This window comes from Myodes glareolus, chromosome 17 (genome assembly GCF_982192425.1).
Source record: "Myodes glareolus chromosome 17, mMyoGla1.1, whole genome shotgun sequence".
NCBI lineage: Eukaryota > Metazoa > Chordata > Mammalia > Rodentia > Cricetidae > Myodes > Myodes glareolus.
In genome coordinates this window covers 46,939,543-46,961,298 of record NC_142042.1, presented here as the reverse complement: position 1 = coordinate 46,961,298, position 21,756 = coordinate 46,939,543, and the positions used below count along the sequence as shown (strand labels likewise).

The following is a 21,756-nucleotide window of genomic DNA, read 5'->3' as shown; positions in this document are numbered from 1 at the left end:
ACACATACACTGTGGGGCACAGAACTGACGGACAGTTCTTTGGCAGAAAGTTTGCAGGTGAAGCTGGAGTTCTTTCACTTCCACAGATGACACACAGTGGCCTTTGGAATCAGATTTGCTTCAGTCTCTTTTATCAGCCCTACTTCTAACTAAGGGGCTTTTAGAAGTCCCTACGTATCATGGTAACTTAATATCAGTGGCCAGTCTGGCTGTAAGATACACACTAAAATCACACACTGTGCTTTTGAATATGAAGTCTTATCTAGTTCTTTGTTGATCAACAAGCGATGAGAAGGAAATGATAACCATTTAATTCTTGTTATGCACTGTGAGGGTCACAGCCATTATTTCCCTTGAATTATCACAGTTTCCTTACATATATGGTCCTGTTACTATCTATGTTGTTACATGCAAATCCAGACTTAAGAACTCTAAGTGGTTTCTAGGGAATTCAAAGCAGTTTCTAGGATTCAAGAAACACAGGGTGTACATTTGGTTTCATTCACAGGATATAAGTGACATCATCATGATTTCATTATTTCTTATTTTTCCTATTTATTTCTGTTCTAAATTTCAATTTCTTTTGGACTTTAGCTCCACATTGACCTTTTACAAGATTTCTGGGGGTTAAGAGAACTGGGGCATGTGCCTGAGCCTCTCTAACTTTAGTATTTATAACATACATTCTGAATTCATCATTGAGAGCTACTAGATACAATATATTATATATATAATTTATATATATATAACAGACAACATATATTTCAACTCATTCAATTTCACCGACACTCCTACTCTGTTTTCTTCTTAATATTTTTTTTAATCAAAAATTTGTTAATTTCTCTGCCACTAATACTGTGTCTAACACTGTGTTTAGTAAAAAAGCTTTCAAAGTAAGTTAAAAAAAAACCCCAAAACTAACAAAACCTTGTGTGTTCAAAAGTAAATCTGAAATACATTAAATATATATGTCAAATCCAGTCTTGAGATATTCCAATCCTTTCTTTAATGAAGTGCAAGAATGTTTCCAAAAACAAATCTCACCCTTACAAACGTTTTCCTTAAAAGTGTACGCTGGGTACCACACCTCTCCTATATGACACTTTCAGTTCTTTTCCATGACATGAAACTTCCTGGCAGAATTCAACAAATCACAAAATCACATAATCTACTTTGTTTAAAAATATTTTCTGTCATACCCAGACACATTCATGTGAACACAGGAGAGAAAGAGGGAGAGAGAGAGAGAGAGAGAGAGAGAGAGAGAGAGAGAGAGAGAGAGAAGAAGAAGAAGAAGAAGAAGAAGAAGAAGAAGAAGAGGAGGAGGAGGAGGAGGAGGAGGAGCAGGAGCAGGAGCAGGAGGAGGAGAAAAGAGAAGAGAAGAGGAGAGGAGAGGAGAGGAGAGGAGAGGAGAGGAGAGGAGAGGAGAGGAGAAAGAGAGAGACAGGCATACCAGGACACACACTTCTCAAATCACATGAAAACCGTTTGATATTCCTCAGGCAATACATTGGCTCACGCATCTCTGTTCACATGCTACCTTAGAAGGCTCCCAAGAACTTCCTCAGTAGTTACCTCATTGGCCTCTCATTCCAGGGGCTTCATTCTCCACCGAGCATCACTCACGTGTCGGTGTTCACATTTCCTTTCGCTCTGGCGTCATTCTCTCCTAATTGTTACTCTACCCCATGTCCTGACGTCACAGCAGCTGTCTGTTCACATCCATGAAGCTTCTAACCTTTACCCAATACCCATATTTCAGGAAGCACTCAATACCTACTCAAATGTTTTCCTAGTCAGTGATCCACAAAAAAGCATTAGAGTTGCTGGGTGTGGAGGCACAGAGGACTTTGTCAATTGTAAATCAGAGACTCAAATCCAGCCTTTTGTTTCCAGAAGGAAATCTCAGGGGACAGAACTTCTTATGGAACCCCGTTCACTAGTGCAGAAGTAGCTGAGTGAGGGGTTATACAGCCTTATGATAAAATTAATTTGTGCCTCATCAAAGTCTATCCCTTACTATATTCCAGTAGGACCCCTTCTATCTTCCTTCCTTCCTTCTTCCTTCCTTCCTTCCTTCCTTCCTTCCTTCCTTCCTTCCTTCCTTCCTTCCTTCCTTCCTTTCTTAATCACTTTACATTAGGAAACAGAAATAGTAGCGCAGGTTTCTAAAACCTGTATTCAGGAAGTTGAGGCACGAGCATCATGAGTTCAAGATCAGTCTGGGCTACATAACGAGGTCCTGTCTCAAACAAACATAAACAGAAGCATTTCCCATTAAACTTTCTCTCTGAGGAGTTTCTCTCAACTACAATATCTCTATTCTTTTTATGTTGAATCTTGGTACCTGTTTCTACCTTGGCATCTCTTTCTCCTTTGATGCTTTTGACTGAGGGCCAGCTCTGGGTATCATGTCCAGCTCTTTGAGGACTGATGGCCTGCCTTCTGAGTCCTGCTTCTTTATGTCATTTTAGGAATCACTTTTAAGGACAAGTGCTTTCAGGAAAATTACAGCAGACGGGACTTTTAATTCTTAGGCTTATCTCGAGTTACTCTGCAATCATGATGCTTGACTTCTGGCTATTTGAGTGTCCTTCAGTGTTCCTCTCAGTGCCCAGCTCTTGATACCCATTCTAATATTGACCTGTCCAATGCCAGATACCTTTGCCTATTGTCATGGTCCAGCTTCTCATAGCATGTCATTTCATGTTACATATAAATAAGCTGCCAGAAACCTAGAAATTCCATGAGTGGCAGATAGAAAATTAGATGAGTTTCTGAACATAGTTACAGTAAAATCTTATGCCAGCAGCTATTGTGATAGTATTTACGATCTTTAATTTCATATAGAAAATAAAATGATTGTGTTGTAGAAATAACATAACTTCTTGTAGAAATTGTCTCCAGACAATTTTTTCGTGGTGCCATTTCATTCGAATGAGAAATAAGTACACAGGATTATCCCTGTGATGTCCAGTAGGGTTGACACAGAGCCCTTAGGTCCTGTCAGACAGGTGGTATGGATTGAAATATTCTGTAACTAAAGAATACCCAGTCGCTTCCAAAGACCACAAAAAATTAGAATATATATCTTTAGTAATTTTGATACTAATTATATGTTCACATGATAACATCCTTCATATTTAAGGCTATGTATAAAAATCAGCCGTTGAAATCTATTCTCCAAACCTCTTTATCTTTGATTTTTTTTATGTGACAGCAATACAACTGAAATGACCGCTGTGGTTTGCTCTATTTTTTATCAGTTATCTCTGCTTCAGAGGACATGGCTTGTGGGCATTTCATATTTGTAAGTTTACAGACATGGAAAGGGAAGTGAATAAAGAATTAAAAGGCAGACAAAGTTACAAGGAGGGCCGGAAGCTTCTGCTCAGATTTGAGCATGTCGATTGCATGTACCCACCTGCATGCCACCTGCTTAACGAGCTTTTGAGAAGACTTGCTAGTCCCCAGAGGAACGAGGCTGAACTCACTCTCCGGCACCAAACCCTGATGTCTTAAAATCAATATTGATTTTGGTTTTATTTATTTTACTTTCATTTATTTTACTGTGTTATTTCAATATGCCTAAGACTGATTACCGTCAGGATCCAGGTTAAGATTCAGTGATGAGCATGATAGTACAGGTGGTTATAAGTTATGTAGAGATTGTTGAATTTATGAACTATGCAGTTCCACGGCAGCTTTCAGTGCAGGAAATATATTAACCACATACACATCGCACTTCATTTTGTGGTGAGGAATTCCAAGCCAGTTCCCTATTGTGCCACTTAATTTATGGTCCGACCAGGTATATGCATTGCCATACAATATTTCAATGTAAGTTGCGCTAGCCATCAGAGGAGATGAAGCCAAGCTTCGGGGAAGCCAGTGGACAGCTGATGGATCACTCTCCTGCATGCAGGCTGGGGCTCTTAGTAGCCTTTGGAGCTTATCAGCTGGTTGGGTCTTTTTCTGCTCTGAGATGCTGCACACACCAGCCTAGACAAGCAGAATCAGCCATGCTGCAGCAGGCAGAGGGCAGCTCCCACAGTTACTTACGTTGACAGCCGTAGTGCCAGGAATTTCCTGGCAGACACTCATCACATTTAGGCCCTGTCGTTCCAGTCTTACACTCACAAAATCCTGAGCCATTACAACGATCATGGACTGAGCCCAAAGGGTTACAATAACACTCTGTAGAAACAAGACAACACACAGGCTGGAGACACTTCTCATGGCTTAGAGGTTATCAACACAGGAGCTTCATTTACTTAGATGCATTCACTTACTTAGCGGAAGATGTCCATTAATGAAATGCTTTGGCAAATATGCCTATGTCAGGGCCATTTATTTACTTGCTCAGCCTTCCATGGGCTCATTTTTATGATATGGGAGGAAAATATCTGAACTCTTCCAAGGAAATAAGACATCATGCTTTCACCAGTAACCGATCATAATGGAGATTCCATTTGTTACGGCATTTTTTAGATGGTTTAATGAAGGCCATGAGAAGTGTGTATATCAAGGATAAATCAATATTCCATCAGTGTAAAATCTGTTTTAAATTATTCAAATGGGTTTATCTGCTACACTCAATATCTGAGAATGGCTGAGCATCTTCAAGTGCAATATGGATGCACTTTACTCATTTAAAGGTAGTTTTGCTTCACGATTTGGGATGGTGCCTTAACTTATTTATGTATAGCCTACTTTGAGACGAGCCCTTAGAGCTGGTATTTGCTGGGCACGACCACATAGCTTTTATGTATCGTAGATGAACAACCAGGAAAGACAAATAAATTTCATACTCCCAGATAAATCTCAACAAAGACAAACGTTGAGATGTATATTTTTCATTGCAACTTTGTTCGCAGGGCAAAGTAACTTTCTTGCATAATAAAAAAATGATTCCTTGAGACCTCGCAGACTCTTGGCAGGGCATTTTAATGTCTGAAGCTCTAGAGTGTTCAAAGCTGAAGTTGAAACTGGGAAACCTATCGTTCCCCGAGCTGGAGGCACTCAGGGTGGTTTGTGGCAAGGAATTTCAGAACCGCTCTTCCTTTCCTTGCTCCCATGCTGTGATACCTTGACCGGGCTGCTAGGACTTCCTGTTTCTCAATTTTCTTTATTTTAAGTAGATTCTTTATGATGTTCTCTTGCTCAAAATTCAAATAAAATCATATAACTAATCCACTGACTGAAGCCCTGTGGAGTTCAGCTTAATTATAACTGAGTTTATGTCATTGGCAATGAGACTTTGGAGTTATCATGATGAAGAGACTAGGAGGTTTTTGTTCGAACTTTGTCATTGAGACAAATGAAAACTTGTTCAAATGTGTAGTCAGTACTTAAAATTATGATTTATTTTGTATTAAGTAAGGTTTTTGAGCTAAACATCCTCATGAAACAAACATTTATAAAACTAACAATGTGTGTGAGTGTGGGGGGAACAAAAACAGAATTTCAAAACATTTCTTCTTTTCTTGGCTTGATTTGTATTTAATAACCAGGCTTTTAACGTGGCATCTTCTATTCTAACCTATGTCTAGGAATAGTTTTAAATTGGTTTTTTCATGCTTGTACATTTGTGTTCACTGAGTTTGGGCTACACTGAAATAATTCTCACTTGATAAAATGTATCCATTGATGATGAGGCACTGCTATTTTCTAAGTCAGTTAGTAAGAATTACATCTGGGCATCATGAATCACATGCTGTTGCAGTTAGTTCTCCTTGGTCAGTAAGATAGGTTTTAAACAAAGTTTAAAACTACACCCCCAGCACCTAAACCACAGTATGCCCCAGTGTTTGCTATAAGAAGGATAGCAAATGAAATCTTAGTCATGAAAATAAATGGCAAGGAGACATAAGGTTTTCCCTCTTTCATCTTGCACACAAATAATTCAATTTTTCAGACATATGAAGCTCTATTCAGTGGTAGATGGGGAGTGAGGATGGCTGAACTGATGAGAAAAATACAGGCTGTCAGAATGCAAAACAGCATAAAATCCTTCGCACAGCTCAATTAAAGCATTATGGCTTTACACTACAATTTCTTTGTGGGCATTAAAATCATCTGAGTTTCCTTTTGTTCGGTGTAAGGTACCTTTGATTACCTGATGCTGGGTTTCAAGGAGAATTAAAAATAATGCCTCCTAACTTTGAGATATGTTTAGTAGCAACTGCTGAGCCCCGTGTTTTTGATGCAAAGCTTATTAGGGGAATTATTAGCAGTGATTACCCAAGGTCAGAAACCATGTGTCCTCTAGCTTCCCACTTCATGCTCAAGTTTAGAGGAAGCAGAAGCATGCACGGATGTCATTTTCATGTAACTGTTGCATCATCGGGGGAAATGTCATGCATCCCTGATAGGACGATTGTGTTTGGATTTGTATGAAAATTGGGTGAATTCAACAGCAGTCACTACAATGCAGCAATCACCATAGCAATACGAACCAGCCAACTGCATTGCATATCTGCCATAGTAAAAAATGACGTTAAGACGTCTTGATAGACCTTGGGTAGATCAGAGATGTGAGATATTCCCTCAACGTAGGGATAGTGCGTATAACTGCCAACTGCGAAGGAATTTGCAAGGCATCTTTTGAAAAGCTTTTTTTTTTGTAAATTTAGAGATGATGCAAAGTGTCTGAGATTAGTTCCCAGTGAGTGAGAATGACTTGAGCAAATATCCATTTGATTTCATAAGTTCTTTCTGTACTAATAGCATTAAAATTAGTTCTCAATTGCTATAGTAGGGCCTCACAAATTAAATATTCAATCTTTCTCTGCAAGGTCTTTTTTTGCTTTGCTTTATTTAAAATATTTAAGTTGAAACATTTTAATTTCATGTATTTTGTGTTTAGAAAGACGGGTTCGGGTTTATTCTGGTGTTCCTATTAACTTTACCTTTTCTGTTCTTCCTATATTTATAGCATGATATTTATGCATTTTCACAAGGGGAATTCAGCAGAATATTTCCTGTGCTCAAAATTCAGGCAGCTGTGCATCCTTTGGTTTTTATTAATATCCCCAAGTCTTAATAATCCAAGTGTTAGAAAGGTAATTGAACTTCTGTTCATAAGATACCAGTGGGAGGGCTGCTGTCCTACAAGAAGCATACTAGAGGGAAAATCTAGGCATCTTTAGCTGTGCTAGCTGTGCCAGAGTGTTTAGGAGGGGAATGTTCAGAATGGATTCAGCTCTTTGCTAAGAGTGTGCAAGGTCAGTCAATCTGTCTTTTTTATTTTCAAGTGTGAAAGGGGAAAAATTATTATTTATAATACTTACCCTATCATTTTGCTAATGAGAATGTTTGTCTTTTACTTTTTAAAGGTGAAGGTCAGTGCATACTTTGCCGAATGTTTTTCCTGTCCACTTGCTTACAAACAAGCCAGGAGGGTGAAAGGACTTACCTAAGGCACACAGCTAGGGAATAGCAAGTTGGGACTTGAACCCAGCTCTCCAGCATTTAACTCCAGTGCTTTCTCCACTAATTCACAGATAACAAATAAGGAAGCACTTTGAAAAATAGAAAATACTGCAAACATAAACAGTATTGTGCATATTTGGTCCAAATAAACTCACAATAATCACACAGCTAATGAATGATATTTGTCAAGAATCTCTGTGATTGTCACACCACAGGCAGAAAACAGGGATCCTAGACATATAGTTGAACTGGAAAACTGTTTCTTTTCCTTTCTAATGAAAAGATTACTCATCAGTTTCCAACTTGTATGCACTACTCTTCCGATTTACAAACTCTACTGAACTTTGTCTCTGTTGGAAACTCGGTCTTTAAGAATGGCGGCCTGTATATCTGCTGGTGTAGTAACAGACATCACGCTTCAAACAGTTGCATTTTCAGAGGACACTATAGAATGAAATTCCATTTATTATTTTTCTCCCAGGCTTTCTTCCTCCACTGTTTTTGGGGTAGGGTCTCATGCAATGCAGGCTGGCCTCCATTCACTATATAGCTAAGGCCTGCCTTTAAAATCCTGACATTTTTGCAATCACTGGTCACTTGTACAGATTACAAATGTTCCCAGTAAAGCTTGCCTCCAGACCCCCTTCCTTAGCGTCAGGTCCTTCAACAGAGAAGGTAGGAGAAGCTTTTCGGAAAGGAAGGGACACGTGATCCTTTCCAGGTGAGAAGAATTAGTCTTGAAGGAGGGATCTCGCATCCCAGGACCCTATTTTCTAGGGCTTATGTATCTTATAATCTAACAATATATAACCTGGAGAAATTTTGAGAAATTTCTCGTCCTTTGGGGAACAATAGAAAAATCCAATAAATGGAATTTCATTACTGTAGATGGAAAAGGTAGGAAAACTTCCACATTAGAACTTGCTAGTAGCTTTCAATTCTTAATGGCAACATTTTTATGTACCAATAGTTGTAGATCATCAATTATACTCAAATCTCTATCACAAAGCTTCATATTGAATATAGTTAATTATCATTTTAAAGGTTGAATGTACAATTTGAGGTGATTAAGATTTCATGCAAAAAAAAGACAAAAGGAAGAAAGAAAAAAAGAATGGAGAAAGAAAATTTGAATATTCTTAATTTCCTAAAGATGATTTCTCATGACATCATCTTTAATGTAACAATATTAGGATTCAAATTCTAACCCCCCTCCCCCACCAAGTATGACTTTATCCAAATGCAAGCGAATTTTCAGTCTACTACAAGGATACTTGCTCTGTTGATGATATTCATTCTGGTCAGCGATTTGCACATCACCAGCCTCTCAACCCTAGCCAGATCCCCATAGCTCCAAAGGCACAGAACAAAAGCTGAAATCATAATGGAACTGACCTATGCACACATTCTCATCGTCCAGCTGTGCGGAAGCATTTCTGAAGTAGCCCAGCCTGCATAACTCACAGTGCTGCCCTCTAGTGTTGTGTTTACAGCTCACGCAAATGACTGTGTTTAGCAGATCGATATAACTGCACCGATTGGAGTGGCCGAAGCATTCACAGTCTTGCAAGGAAGAACAGAAATGTATACAGAATGTATACAGCAGCAGAGAAATAGCACACTGCATGCTTGAGTCAAATGCGGGATGGAGAAAAGATGGGGGGGGGGGGGACATTACATATATGGGAACCAGCAGAACACATGGTGACAACAGGTGGTTGTGACTGGCATGAAAGAAGTGGTTGTTTCAAGCAGGATAGAAAGGTCGGACAAACACCACTAAAGATTGTTAGTTCTTGGCAGACAAGATGAACAGAAGCATTTGCAGGTGCACACCTTTTAAAATTTAGGAAGAACTCGGTTTCAACTGATGCAAAAGTCTAATTTTGTACATGAAAAACTTTCCTGACTTTGCATCATTTTCCCCATTCTCCTCCCATCTTTGCAATCCTCAAAAGAGGGAGGGAAGCATATGAGCAGCAGGTGTGTGGATCCGCTGACTCCCAAGGCTCTTTTGTTTCACTATTTTCTTCCTTGCTTGCTTGCTTGCTTTATAGACGTCATGGCAAGCTCATAAGGATTTAGGCAACTACACAATTCTTGATTTTGTTTTTCGCCAGTGTTAAGAGGCTATGTCTTTCTTGTCTCTTTCAGGTCCAACACACAAGATTATGTGTTACAGAAAATGCAAAATATGGGGAGATTATTCCTATGGGTAACACTTAAAATTTCCTTACTATGTCTAGTATCAAAGAGAGATCAGAAACCTACTGTACCCCAGATTTACCTCCCCTTTCTCTGTGAAATGTCAGAGATGACCATGAGACTGTAGGAGTGATTACAGTAGGAACTATAGAGACATGAAGAGGATGGGAGCTGGTAGGGAATGGAGAGCTGTTAGATTTTTCTCTTTTGCATCTCAACCAACACAAGAAATTTCTTTAATCTAATTCAATCTTTAAGGATAAACGGTAAAGACAATGCCTTTATTGGCATAAATAAATATTTAACAACTGTCTTAAAACTGGGAAGGGCACTTCTGTGGGAACCAAAGCATGGGAGATTGTCCAGTTGATATTTAAAATAAAAGTGAACTAGGATTCTGCAAACTGCGTTTAACTATAAATACTCATCTTATTAATGTCTTATCTTTTATTTTACCCAATTATGATGCTGAGTAAAGTCACTATTTTAGCTCATTCATTCATTCTTTCATTCATTCCATATTTTATTGAAACAACCTCAGTATTATTATAGATGTTAATTTACTTCTTAACTTACATAAATCTTTCAAGAAACATAACACTTTAATAATCAGAATGAAAATGAGCATATAAATTAAGATAGTATAAGGAGAGATGACATATGCATATGTACATATATACTATATTTAACATATACTATATTTACTGTGCTTCCACTTATCAGATCAGTGTAGATTCATTGATGAGAGATCTGGTTACTCCAATAGATACTGAGATCAAGGTCAAGAAACTAATAAAAAGAAATCCAATTTGGCTAGAAGCAGAAGAGGAAACAACACAGGAGATGAGGAAAAGTAGAAGAGAGCCATGACAATGTCAATAACTTGTTGAATGTAAAAGCTTAAAAGAGAAGCAAGAACAAGGCAGGAAATCAGAAGCCATGTGATTTCCTTTACTAGAGATTAGTTATATAGGTGTGTCGAGAATAGGACTGTGGATAAAAACAGGGAAGGATCAGGAGGAAGGAAAGGACCTAGAGAAACGGGTTTTGGAACTTCAACTTGAGAATGAAAGGATAGAAATCTATCTGAGTAGGTAACAAAGGCCCCATCAGTATACTACTGATAACAGTCAAGTTCTAGATCTCGAAGTGAACTACATTAGAAACTTATTACCCAATCCATTGTATCTTCATTCCTGTGATGTCACTAACTACTTGTGGGTCCTGTTTGAAAATCAAATTGTTCATTTGATAGGAGAATTGATAATAGTTATTTAAAAAACCATAATCTACTAAACATGTACTATTATAAACATATTTCCAAAGGTAAATTTTGGAAATATTCTAGGAAGTAGGCTAATGATAATTTGATTCATTAAGACTTTTCTAAGCCGGGCGGTGGTGGCGCACGCCTTTAATCCCAGTACTTGGGAGGCAGAGGCGGGCGGATCTTTGTGAGTTCGAGGCCAGCCTGGTCTACAAGAGCTAGTTCCAGGACAGGCACCAAAGCTACAGAGAAACCCTGTCTCGAGAAACCAAAAAAAAAAAAAAGACTTTTCTAGACTCTTTCTAAAATGTTGACAAAGTTGCCTTCTCTGGCAATAATATATTTGAGAATATAAGCTTATAATTTGAAAGTAATTATAGACACTGCAATAATACAAAGATAAAAAACTTTATGTACATGTATCAGTTATAACTATGTGAGTTGATTAAGTTATTTAGAATTTAAGTATTGTTAATTTTTGTATGTGATGTTTTAATTTATTTGTAAGTATTTTTATAACAAAGTTTATAAAATTTTCCAAAAAGGATAATTCATACATGATTATTATACTGTTCTATTATTTTTCAGTGATCTATAAATTTACCATCCTTTACTAATTTCCTACTCCAGCAGAGTCTGTGAATAATCTCTAATGATACAATTTGAGTTGTACTTCTGTATTAAAAGTTCCAAGATAAGATATTAACTGTTCAATAATTCCTTAGTTCTTCAATTCACTGACCTACCATATCTTCTTGTCTTTTCTTGTGAATCATAGAATCTACGGAACCTTATTATAATCTCACTTTCTTCTATTAATTCCACTATACTCTTACTCCCACTCAGTCTCCTGGGAAAATATTTTAAGGATTAAATTAAATTCTGTACCTTACCATGCTGAAATGGAAGCAACCACATATGGATGAGAATATATTCCCCAACTATTTTGAAACAAATCTCGTTGAGGTTTATGTTCATTCACTACAGTTGAGTCCTCTGGGATACCTGACAGTCCTACCATTCTATGTTGGATTTTTTTCTCCCTTACCCATTGTTTTTGTGTTTGTTTTATATATTTGTTTTTTTGTCTTCGTCCTTTAAATGTCTCAGAGTTTAAGTCCTTGGAACTTTATGGTTTTTAGATGCACCCTTGATACTTTTTTTAAGAGTTAAAAATCTACTTATACATAGTCTTTAAAACCATCTATATCTAGAGCACTCCAAAATACTATTTTACATCCTGAACCAGCTACCTTGTTAGTGAGACTCCATTCAGATGCACATCTTGCCCTCAGCAACCTTCTCACCATCTCTGTCAATACCCTTAACTAACATCTTAACTTTAAGACGCTTGAAACTGATCTGTTGGGGTCCCTTCCTAATCTCGCTGCTCAGAGGATGGCTTCATCTTAAGAAGTAGCAACTACATCCTTCCAACTATGTCCACTGCTTAGGGTGAAATTCCAGGGTTGTCCTTGGTCCCCCTCCCCCTATGAATTTATCCACTGGCTCTGCTTTTATATTTGTGACAAAGGTGGCCCCTTCTCTCCATCTCTGCCATCTCATCCTGAGTTCAGATAACACCACCCTTGTCATTGTCTTCATCTATAAGCTGCCTTTTCAGGCAGTGAGAATGACCCAATGATAGGTCATATTAGACCAGGCTAATCACTCCTCACAGTTTTAATGGCTTCCCATCTCATTCATAAAAGAAAGATTTCTGATTACTAAGTTTACCAGCCCTTGAATTCTTCTGGGCTTTTTCCACTTTCTTCCTCACTTGCTTCAGGATCCCTCCTTATAGCTTTTAAAACACACCCAGCACATCTCAGCGACCACACTGTCAGCTAGGTTGAACACATTCCTCTCCAGACATCTCTGCAAACATTACCCAGCACTTGTTTCCCCAGTCCAGTTTCTGAGTCAAGTTCTAGGCCAGAGAAAATTCTCTAGGTACTTTATCTGAAATAAGACCCCTCTACTTAAACACCCTCATCTTCCAATATCTTAATCCTTTGTAATGCTTTTCTTAGCATTTATAATGCCTGAAAATTGTGTTTAAAATGTAGGTTTTACTCTACATTAAGTGTAAACACTTGTGTCCAGACCATGCCTGCTTTGTTCCCAGCTATGACCACAGAACTTAAAGCATTGCCTAACATATGCTAATCACTCAGAAATCCTATTGAATGAGAAAAATAAACGAGTGAGTGATGATCCCAAATCACCCTCCCTCGGGAGACAGAGAAGACACAGAAGAAAGTTTCTTTGAATTTATTCTTTTACCATTCAAATCCCAAGAGAGTCTGACTGTATCCTGCACATTAAACGGTTTAGGAAAGCAGCAGCACACAATAAGATATAACCGAGTTAGTGATTATATTAGCTGAGTGAATACATCTATGTACAAGCCAGTTTAGGAAGAAAAAAAGCAGGTTTCTGCAAATTGTTGGGCCTTTATGTTTTTAAATTTCAAATCACATTGCAATGTATAATACAATACGCAAAACAGAGCTAAAGTTTTCAAAGCACACATACATGAGTACATGGTGTGACGGGGCAAGCACAGGCAACAAAGTTATCAAGATTCTCCTGTAGCAGGCACCTTATGTGAGGAGGTAAAGTGGAAGAGGTCAAGTCATACATGAGTGTGATTGACACTTGAAGCCAAATATTTTGTTGGGTTGGACTCTCCTTGCACTGTAGGAAATTTAGAAGCACCACCAGCCTAAGAAACAGCAGAAAACCCTAATGTGCAACAGTCGAATGTGTTTTCAGCCATGGATTAGTCATCTGCTCAGAAGATACTGTATTTACATCTACAATTATGTCTAGATCTATAATATATATGGTATATGTTCCATCATGCAAGGTGCGTATGATAATGAGGTACTTATTGGTGGCCAGTTAGGACTAGGGCAGGCTAGAGATGCTTCAGGGAGGAAGAGAGCTCATAGTTGACTTTCCATGGCAACCGAGACCCACGCCCCTCTGAAGTTTTCCACGAGGTTTCTTCTGACTGAAACTGGCTGAGAAGACCTCAGCAGATAGGAATCACAGGAAAGCAAAAAGTTGGAGACAAAGTCAGTTGAAGAAATATGATATCAGGAAGAAGAACAGATTGCATTTCCCTTCTATGTCTTTTTTTTCTTGTTTTCTTTGTAATTCTAATAATATATCACCCATGTCATTATGACAATGACAACTTTGTGTGTATTTTTTCAAACAAGGAAAGCCTATTCAAATTAAAGACTATTGATCAGGCATTCACATGGAAAGGAATGGGAAAAGTCACTTTAGAAAAAAGGCAAAGAAATTACAATTGTGGGAATTCTTTTTCTTTCACTGATTTAGCAGTACAGCATTTCCTCTGAGGTCTTTCCCACAAAGGCAATGAAGAAACTCTAGAATTCTCTTTATTCTTATTCACTCAACTCTGCCTTGCCTCCTTATACAGCTGCCCAGCATCTTCTGCGCATTTTTAATGATAAGTCTCTATTAGTTGACTTCTTCCTGCTTCTGGAATGTGTTTGCCACTAATTAGTGCTCTGACCTCAAGAAGCTAGAGGACACAGTGTCAAACTCATGTCAAGAGGCCTTTTGTAGACTGAGTATAAAGGTGAACAAAAGGGCACCAGTTCCCTCTGTCTCCTTCCTCCTTTATCACTTTTGTTCTATTCCATAGATTTGCATATCATGGATGGAGATGCTTTCTACCATACCTATAATCACTGCTTTCCTCAAATTCTCAACCTGGGTGGATGTCCGTCCAAAGAGAATCTTCAATATTCCCAATTCAAAGTACATCTTGAGGCATGAATACATCATTTAAATACTATCATTTTCCCTTTTTTTTCCACTGTTGACCAAAACTTTCTCCGTTTCCCTATTACTTCCAATATAAATTCGGCATTGACTGCAATCTCGAAAACAGCTAAATTCATTAAGAAAGCTTTCTGGGTATTTTACCAAGAAGATTATGTCAAGTTCAGATTTTGTCAAGATGAGTTCCATGGAAAGTAAACTAAGAAACAAGGAAGAAGACATATGCCCAACAGTGAAGACTGCATAACAAGACACACCTGTTACAGAGGACATTTAAAGGGAATTGGTGAAGAAATAAAAACATGGTCTTCATGTTTCCTGAAAAATCTTCATTCTGTGAATGACAGGTGCTAGCTAGAGTGGGCCATTCATGACTGACAGATGAGCAAACTGCTCATTTTAATTGAAACACAGTGACGTGACTATTACTTCAGAACATGATCAATACTTAATCAAGACCAGATCTTTGTGGATATTTTTCACATTCGTTAAATACCATGTTTGGAATAAAAAAAAAACTCTATGTCATTTCCTTTGTCACAAAGTGAAATGGGCACCATAGAGAGTCTGCCTTCTGGCTTCCTTGAGACCCACTGCCAGTGACTTTTCTTATTTTCAATACAAAGCAGCATAAGACTTTCCAAATTCCTGATCTACCGGAGAACCTAAACTGTCATAATTTCTACTCATTCATTAGTTTTCCAGAAAACAAATTTTGCAGCATCTTTAATTGCAGTTGAATTTCTGAGTGAAACCACTTTTCATATATATAGCATTCTCAAGTCCTCGTTGGTGCATAGGCTGGGACCAGTCAACATGCCTCACCGATAAGCTGATGGGTACACTTCACAGATATTCCAGATTCATACAGTGCAATGTTTCACAACACATAACACCATGAGATCACTGTATGAATCCAAGAATTCCTACCTCGCTTGTGGTTTGCAACTTGAACAGAAGAAACTGTTGACAAAGCTAATTTGGGAGCAACTGCATAGGTTTAAAAAAATGAACAGCAAATTAGAAACAGCGAAACGTTCAAACTGTAGTTAATACCTTATTACCAACCCACTTTTTGGAGCCCTAAGTGAAGAGAATATTCATATAGCTTCTTCCTGACAATCTGTTGCAATTACAAGGAAGGCTTCTATTTGACTGAAAATGGCTCAACGTTGTCATTAGTAATAAAGTTTAGAAGCTTACATTTTAGTGGGAAGGAGAAATAGCATTTAAATAGAGTTCAGCGAGCAAAGTTTATCCTCACCACAACATGGATGTTAGGATCCCTGAATGTCCCACTTCACAAGTAGCTGTTGTATCGTTGGGGTAATGAGCAATCCCATGCCTCAGTTTACCACGCTACTCTGTCTGTCGACATATGAATCAACTAGACCATTTGTCGTTGTTGAACTGACTAGACAGCACAGAACGAAGTCACATGGACAATCATTCAGCAGTATTCAGAGTTACCTTGGACATGGATCCCTCTAAAAATTGCGATTTCCTCTTAGTGTGTATTGCTTTTGTGCTGTGTACTTTGTTAATGATTGGGTTGTCTCTCTAAGGAAGCCTGCTGTTTCTTTTCCAATTATTTATGATGAGTTGCTTGTGTAAATAACAACAACACAACAAAAAGATCCCCAAAAACAAGAATAGTGGCTAGGAGCTCTTTGCAGATGTTGGCAAGAAAAAAATTATCATTCTACAGAACTGACCTTGGCTAGACAGCACTCCATTTACCAGTGTTTCAAATGTAAGCTCTTAATTCAGCTGCGTTACATTTTAAAGCAGACTCATTTGAGTTCCTTATCAGAATCCCAAACAGTACTATTGACTTTCCCTAATGATATTTCTGAAAGTTTTTGTCCCAAGACACCAAAAACATAGTAAAATATTCGAATGGGTCCATTTCAGGATCTGAGCAAAGCATGATCTCATTCGGCTGAAGACACACGGTGAAGAAGTACTAAACCTTAGGTCCTTTCTTGCGTATTTGTTGCACTTCTGAATTCAGTAGGAAATCCTGTGTGCCATTTCAAAGATGCTCTCAGGGAGCATGCCAAGGAAGAAAGCCACTAAGTCTCCCCCCAGTCCTCAGAGAATTGTATTAACAGGGACTTGCATGCTCTGTATTTCTTCTTCCACATATGTACCCAGAAACTTGAAGAAATTCATTTAGAGCAGATGATTAAGGTAATTCTATTTGCTAGTAATATATGTATCTAGGACAGTCTCAATTTCATCACTGATAGTGGACTGAAAATGCAGCCCTTCCAATTTGACTCCTCAACAAATTGCTAATATATTTTGTTTTGGTTAGTAGCTATTTCCTGGTTCCTCCTTTTGCTCATTTCCTCCTCCATCTGTATTCATTAGAGTTCAAAAGGAACATCCTGTCTATAACTAAGGAAGGCAGAAGTCAGTGATGAGTGTTTTATTTTTGGAGAAAGAAGGCAAAAGAACACTGCTTTCTATTGAGATGAGCTCCTATTTATATACAAACGCATGCACATATAGGCGAGATGTCAGTGTGAATCTAAGATCACCTTGCAACCTAAGGAGATCGTCATTCATTTTAAAAAGTTCTATTTCTTCCTACATAATCCTGTCAGCTTCCTCTCTCCTACTTTCCTGCTCCCCCTTCTCTACTTCTTTCTCTCTCCCTTTACTTCTTTCTCCCTTTTCCCTCCCTCCCTCCTTCCCTCCCTTCCTTTTTTCCTCCCTCCCTCCCTCCCTCCCTCCCTCCCTCCCTCCCTCCCTTCCTTCCTTCCTTCCTTCCTTCCTTCCTTCCTTCCTTCCGAAGTCAGCAGTCATAAAACAATTACTGTTCTTAGAACAGACAGAAACCAGGAAAAATGTAAAAGCTGGTAAAAAAAAAAAAAAGAAAGAAGAAGAATGTTCATTGGTAAAGGAGATGGAGGGGCAACCAAACAAGAAATTTTATTAGGATGTATATGTATGCATTTTCATAGATATGTGAGAAAGAGAGGAGAGGGAAACAGAAGCAGAGAAGGGAGGCAGAGAGAGGGATGGAGAGAGAAAAAGTGTGAGAGAGAGACAGAGACAGAGAAAGAGAGAGAGAACCAAAGTTTTCCAAGTCAACATAGAGCAACAATTAAAAAAAAAAAAAAGCAGACCTGCTGGGAGTTTTAGTGCTGCATTTATCTAGTTATCCTGACCCTCAAAACAATGGAAGCACCAGTGATTTCCTTAAGAAAAGTCAAAAGGGAAGGAGCTAGCGGTGCCCGTAAATTTTTAAGCTTTATACCCATGCTGTGGTGACAACTAAACTCTAAGATTTCTTGGGACTCTACCAATGCAAATTTGTTCAAGACTTATAAATTCTGTGCTGTCTCCCCCATCTCCCCCGGCCCTCATTTACTCCAATATTGCCAGGACAATCTTCATGTTAGAAAACAAAAGATTCAAATTATGATTAGTTCAAAGACAAGCATCCATGGTAATGCTCTGTTTAGTGTTAAACTGGTATGTAGGATCTTTTCCCCCAAACATGGGATTTTTATATCAGTAGGAATTTAGATGCTCCTACCTTGTTTTGGATTAGAAACCTCAAGGGAAGAAATATTCGGCCATATCCTATTAAACTTTGGAGGAGCTGCATGCATCGGGAAAAATCAGGGCATGTTATTTCCAACTATGATGTCATTTGGACTAAACAGAAATATATCTATATGGACAAAGACACGAACCACATGCCTGTTTTTTTTTTAACTTGGTTGTGATGCACTTAAACAAAACATGACTTCCACACCAAACAAGAACAAGCAATTGATGACTCCCAAAACATTGAATGGACATTATTTATATAGCTACTTCTTTAACAAAGGTTTGCATTTACTTTGGAAATAAGTAGAGTGTTCTTACACAAATAACCAAATAGGGACTTCAGCAATCCAAACTGATATGTAATGCTGGAGCCTGAAGCTAGAAGATAACACTAAAGAAATCATTTCTCACTTGAAGCTTCCATTCTACTCAATTTATATTTACAGATATGGACTGGTTACATTAGTCTTTCATGAGAGATCCTCTGTGGTATGTTTTAAGTGTGAGCCATTATCTCTGATGGGAAGTAGATCTATTTCCTGTTTTTATGCATGCAATTTCTCAGAGAAGGAGAGAAGGAGAGAAGGAATTACTGATGTCTTGCTAAAGGGTCCTCCAATCATTTCTAAGCCTTGTATTTATGGGTATATTTTCATGTTTTTTTTCCTTGAAATACATTTCAAAAGTTACTTATTATAAACAGGAGATAATTGAATTGAGGGCATGGTTTTATTTAATAATATCAATTCTGTTTTAGGTTGTAAAGCCTCAAATACTATATGGAAGGGAAGAAACCCTTCACGTTTAAGACTTGATGATCTGAATCTGGTAGTTATGTTAAATACAAAGATCAAGGCTGGTAAAGCAGCTATTTCATGATTGAATCTCATTCATTAAAGCCAGCTCAGAGACATATCTTTCGTGTATCATCCTTTGGGATCACCCAGGTCTCAGGGAGCTGTGACTCTGTCTTGCCTCTGTGCATTACTGTGGGTGATCCTGACATCTCATTGGTCCTGGAATGAGTTTTAGTACTGCTAGTTAAAATTTCATAGATCTCCTTTTTGTCTCCCTGATTAGATTAGATCTCTTCAAAGATGGCCAAAGCCTTTGAGAGACCTTTGGTAAGTATCTAATAATTGAGGAATTGATATCAAGTGGCTGGGCTACTGTAAACAGGTATTATCAGATTGTTTCCTCCATAATTAGATTATAGCAAATAACATTCTTGCAAGACATGGAACTTTCATATTACTCTGGCTAACTTGTTGGGAAAGCTAATCTCACAGACCCACTGGTGCCACAGCTCCATCCTCCTCTGGTTTCACGCACGTGGATGCACAAGCAAAGAAAACCTTTGTATTACTATACCAATCAAAATTTATGACTAGAAAAACAACGTCATATTTTTCTGCATTTCTTTCTGGGCTTTGTTAAATAATCAAATACTTGGTAACATGTATGCCAAACAGACTTGGGATTCAGAGGTTGCAGACTTCCACTTCCCCATGCTGATTCTGGGTAGGTACTGAATTAGTGGAATAAGTCTGATTGCTTTTGATGATCGGCTTTGGGAAGCTGTACATTGACATTCTGAGAGAGTTGTGCCAAAATAGTTTGTTTAAAACATTTCATTTAACTAGTTTCATTTTAGTTACTTATATTGTTAGCACCAAATTTAGTATTAGTTTGGTAAGAGGCGGATAAAGGCCATAAATAGGGGAAGTGTTGATAACTGTAATGCTTAGCCTTTAATGGATATGCCTTGAGGAAATAAACACAGCCATCTAATTTATTATTAGATTAGTAGATTTTTATTAAGAGGTTTTAAGAATTTTTTTAGGTATAATAGTGCATGCCTATAATCTGAGAACCTGGGAGCTAAAGACTTGAAAGTTTCTACAAGATAAATCTGAACCTAGCTGCACGGTCAACCCTAGGCCAGCTGCAGGTTATGAATTGAAAGCCTTTAAAGAATGGCAGAAATTTAAGCAATTTTATAACAGTTTATAAGAACATTTTAGCAACTCATTTCATGAATTAAATTTTATTCCCTATTTGAATATATTAGATGTCTATTTTACTTTAGGTAGGTCTTTTCTTAGTTTTTGTGATTTTTTCTTCTGGGAATTTGAGGTTGCAGTTTATTGGTCTTTCTTGAACTTAAAAAAAGTATCGATCATTTACCTGACCTGTACGGGATTCACAAGGTGGATACTCATTATTATCTCTTCCCTGAATATAATTCTGCATAGAATATCATTTATCTCCCCCATATTGTGTCACTAAGATAGCTTCTTGGGCAATGAAAATCATTGTTGTTGCCTGAAAATATAATTAGAGTTTTTTCTTCCCTAACAGTTGTAGTTATGTTGGGTTGCTAGGCTTCCTGAACGATGGACAGCTCTTTATTCCAATCATTCAGTGGGGAAATAGTATATACTATATGTACTTTTCAGGGAGTAAAAACATCCTGAGAAATGGGTATTAATATCCGTGGCTTCCAAACTCAAATATCTGGTTACTGTCTATTCATATGTGTTTGCATATTTGGTCAAACACAAGATTTTAAAAAACTTGATATTGCATCTTAAATTTAAAAAAATGCCTTGTTTTATAATTTCAAAGCCAATTTAGAAAACAATAAAAATTATTTTATTACTCTCTTATTCTTTTGCTTCTTTTAATAGTCTGGCATTAAGTTAAAGATTCAATAAATAATAACAAATACTTAATTCCCTGAAGTAAATTAGGCTCATTGGAAAATGTATAGATGACATAACTAAGATGCATTCCATCTTTTCAAATCTAAATGTAATGAAGCCTCTGAGAATTCTTAGCCACTTGTTACAAATAGATAAACAGTGCAGACAGCATAGTCTTACAGTATGCCAAAAGAACTTGTGCTGTATTGGGAAAACTGCTGCAAATTTATTGATTTCATTTTATTCTCCAATCAGCTAGGAGAATCTCTAGATCTCAGAATGGTGCTTTATTACGAGGCAAATGGCCCTGAGAGTCATAAGACGAGGAATTCTGGTCTCAGCTGTACCACTTATGAGCAATCTGGCTCTTAATTGGTCAGAATTCCATTTTCCTTATACTTAAGACAAAGATGCTGGACAAGTGGTCTCCAAGATTTCTTTCAGCTGGCAAGTCTGTCACTCCAGCGGCTCCCTCGTGGTTTAACAAGATCATACTGAAGTTTATGGAAGCATGAAACTTAATGGGATAACGCATTTGCTCTTCAGAGCTCCCTCCACGAGAGGATACGACTGCAGTATGCTTTGGTTGTGGGTCTTTTCACTGCCAGAGGAACTCCTTCATCAGAGCTTAGGAAACACTGCGGGAAAGAGATCACCATTTGCAGACGGTCAAACACTCAGCGAAAAACTTCAGTGACACTGGGCCATATGGGACAATAGACTGATGTCTCACTATGCTACCTCCTTAACTGA

General features: G+C 37.9%; 1 protein-coding gene across 5 annotated transcripts in view; it reads right to left on the bottom strand.

Moving 5' to 3' along the window:
* Positions 1–21,756, bottom strand: part of Ntng1 (netrin G1) — a 345,499-nt gene that overhangs the window by 42,466 nt on the left and 281,277 nt on the right. The window contains exons 6-9 of one of the 5 annotated variants that reach the window (XM_085677807.2): positions 18,282–18,347; positions 15,662–15,721; positions 8,830–8,997; positions 4,063–4,197 (exon numbers count right to left, since the gene is read on the bottom strand). The exons of 1 other annotated variant lie outside the window; for it this stretch is intronic. In XM_085677807.2, coding sequence (XP_085533933.1) covers positions 4,063–4,197; positions 8,830–8,997; positions 15,662–15,721; positions 18,282–18,347 — 429 coding nt within the window. The remainder of the gene's footprint in view (positions 1–4,062; positions 4,198–8,829; positions 8,998–15,661; positions 15,722–18,281; positions 18,348–21,756) is intronic. 3 more of the 5 variants (XM_048443545.3, XM_085677805.2, XM_085677806.2) reach the window with 3 other exon arrangements.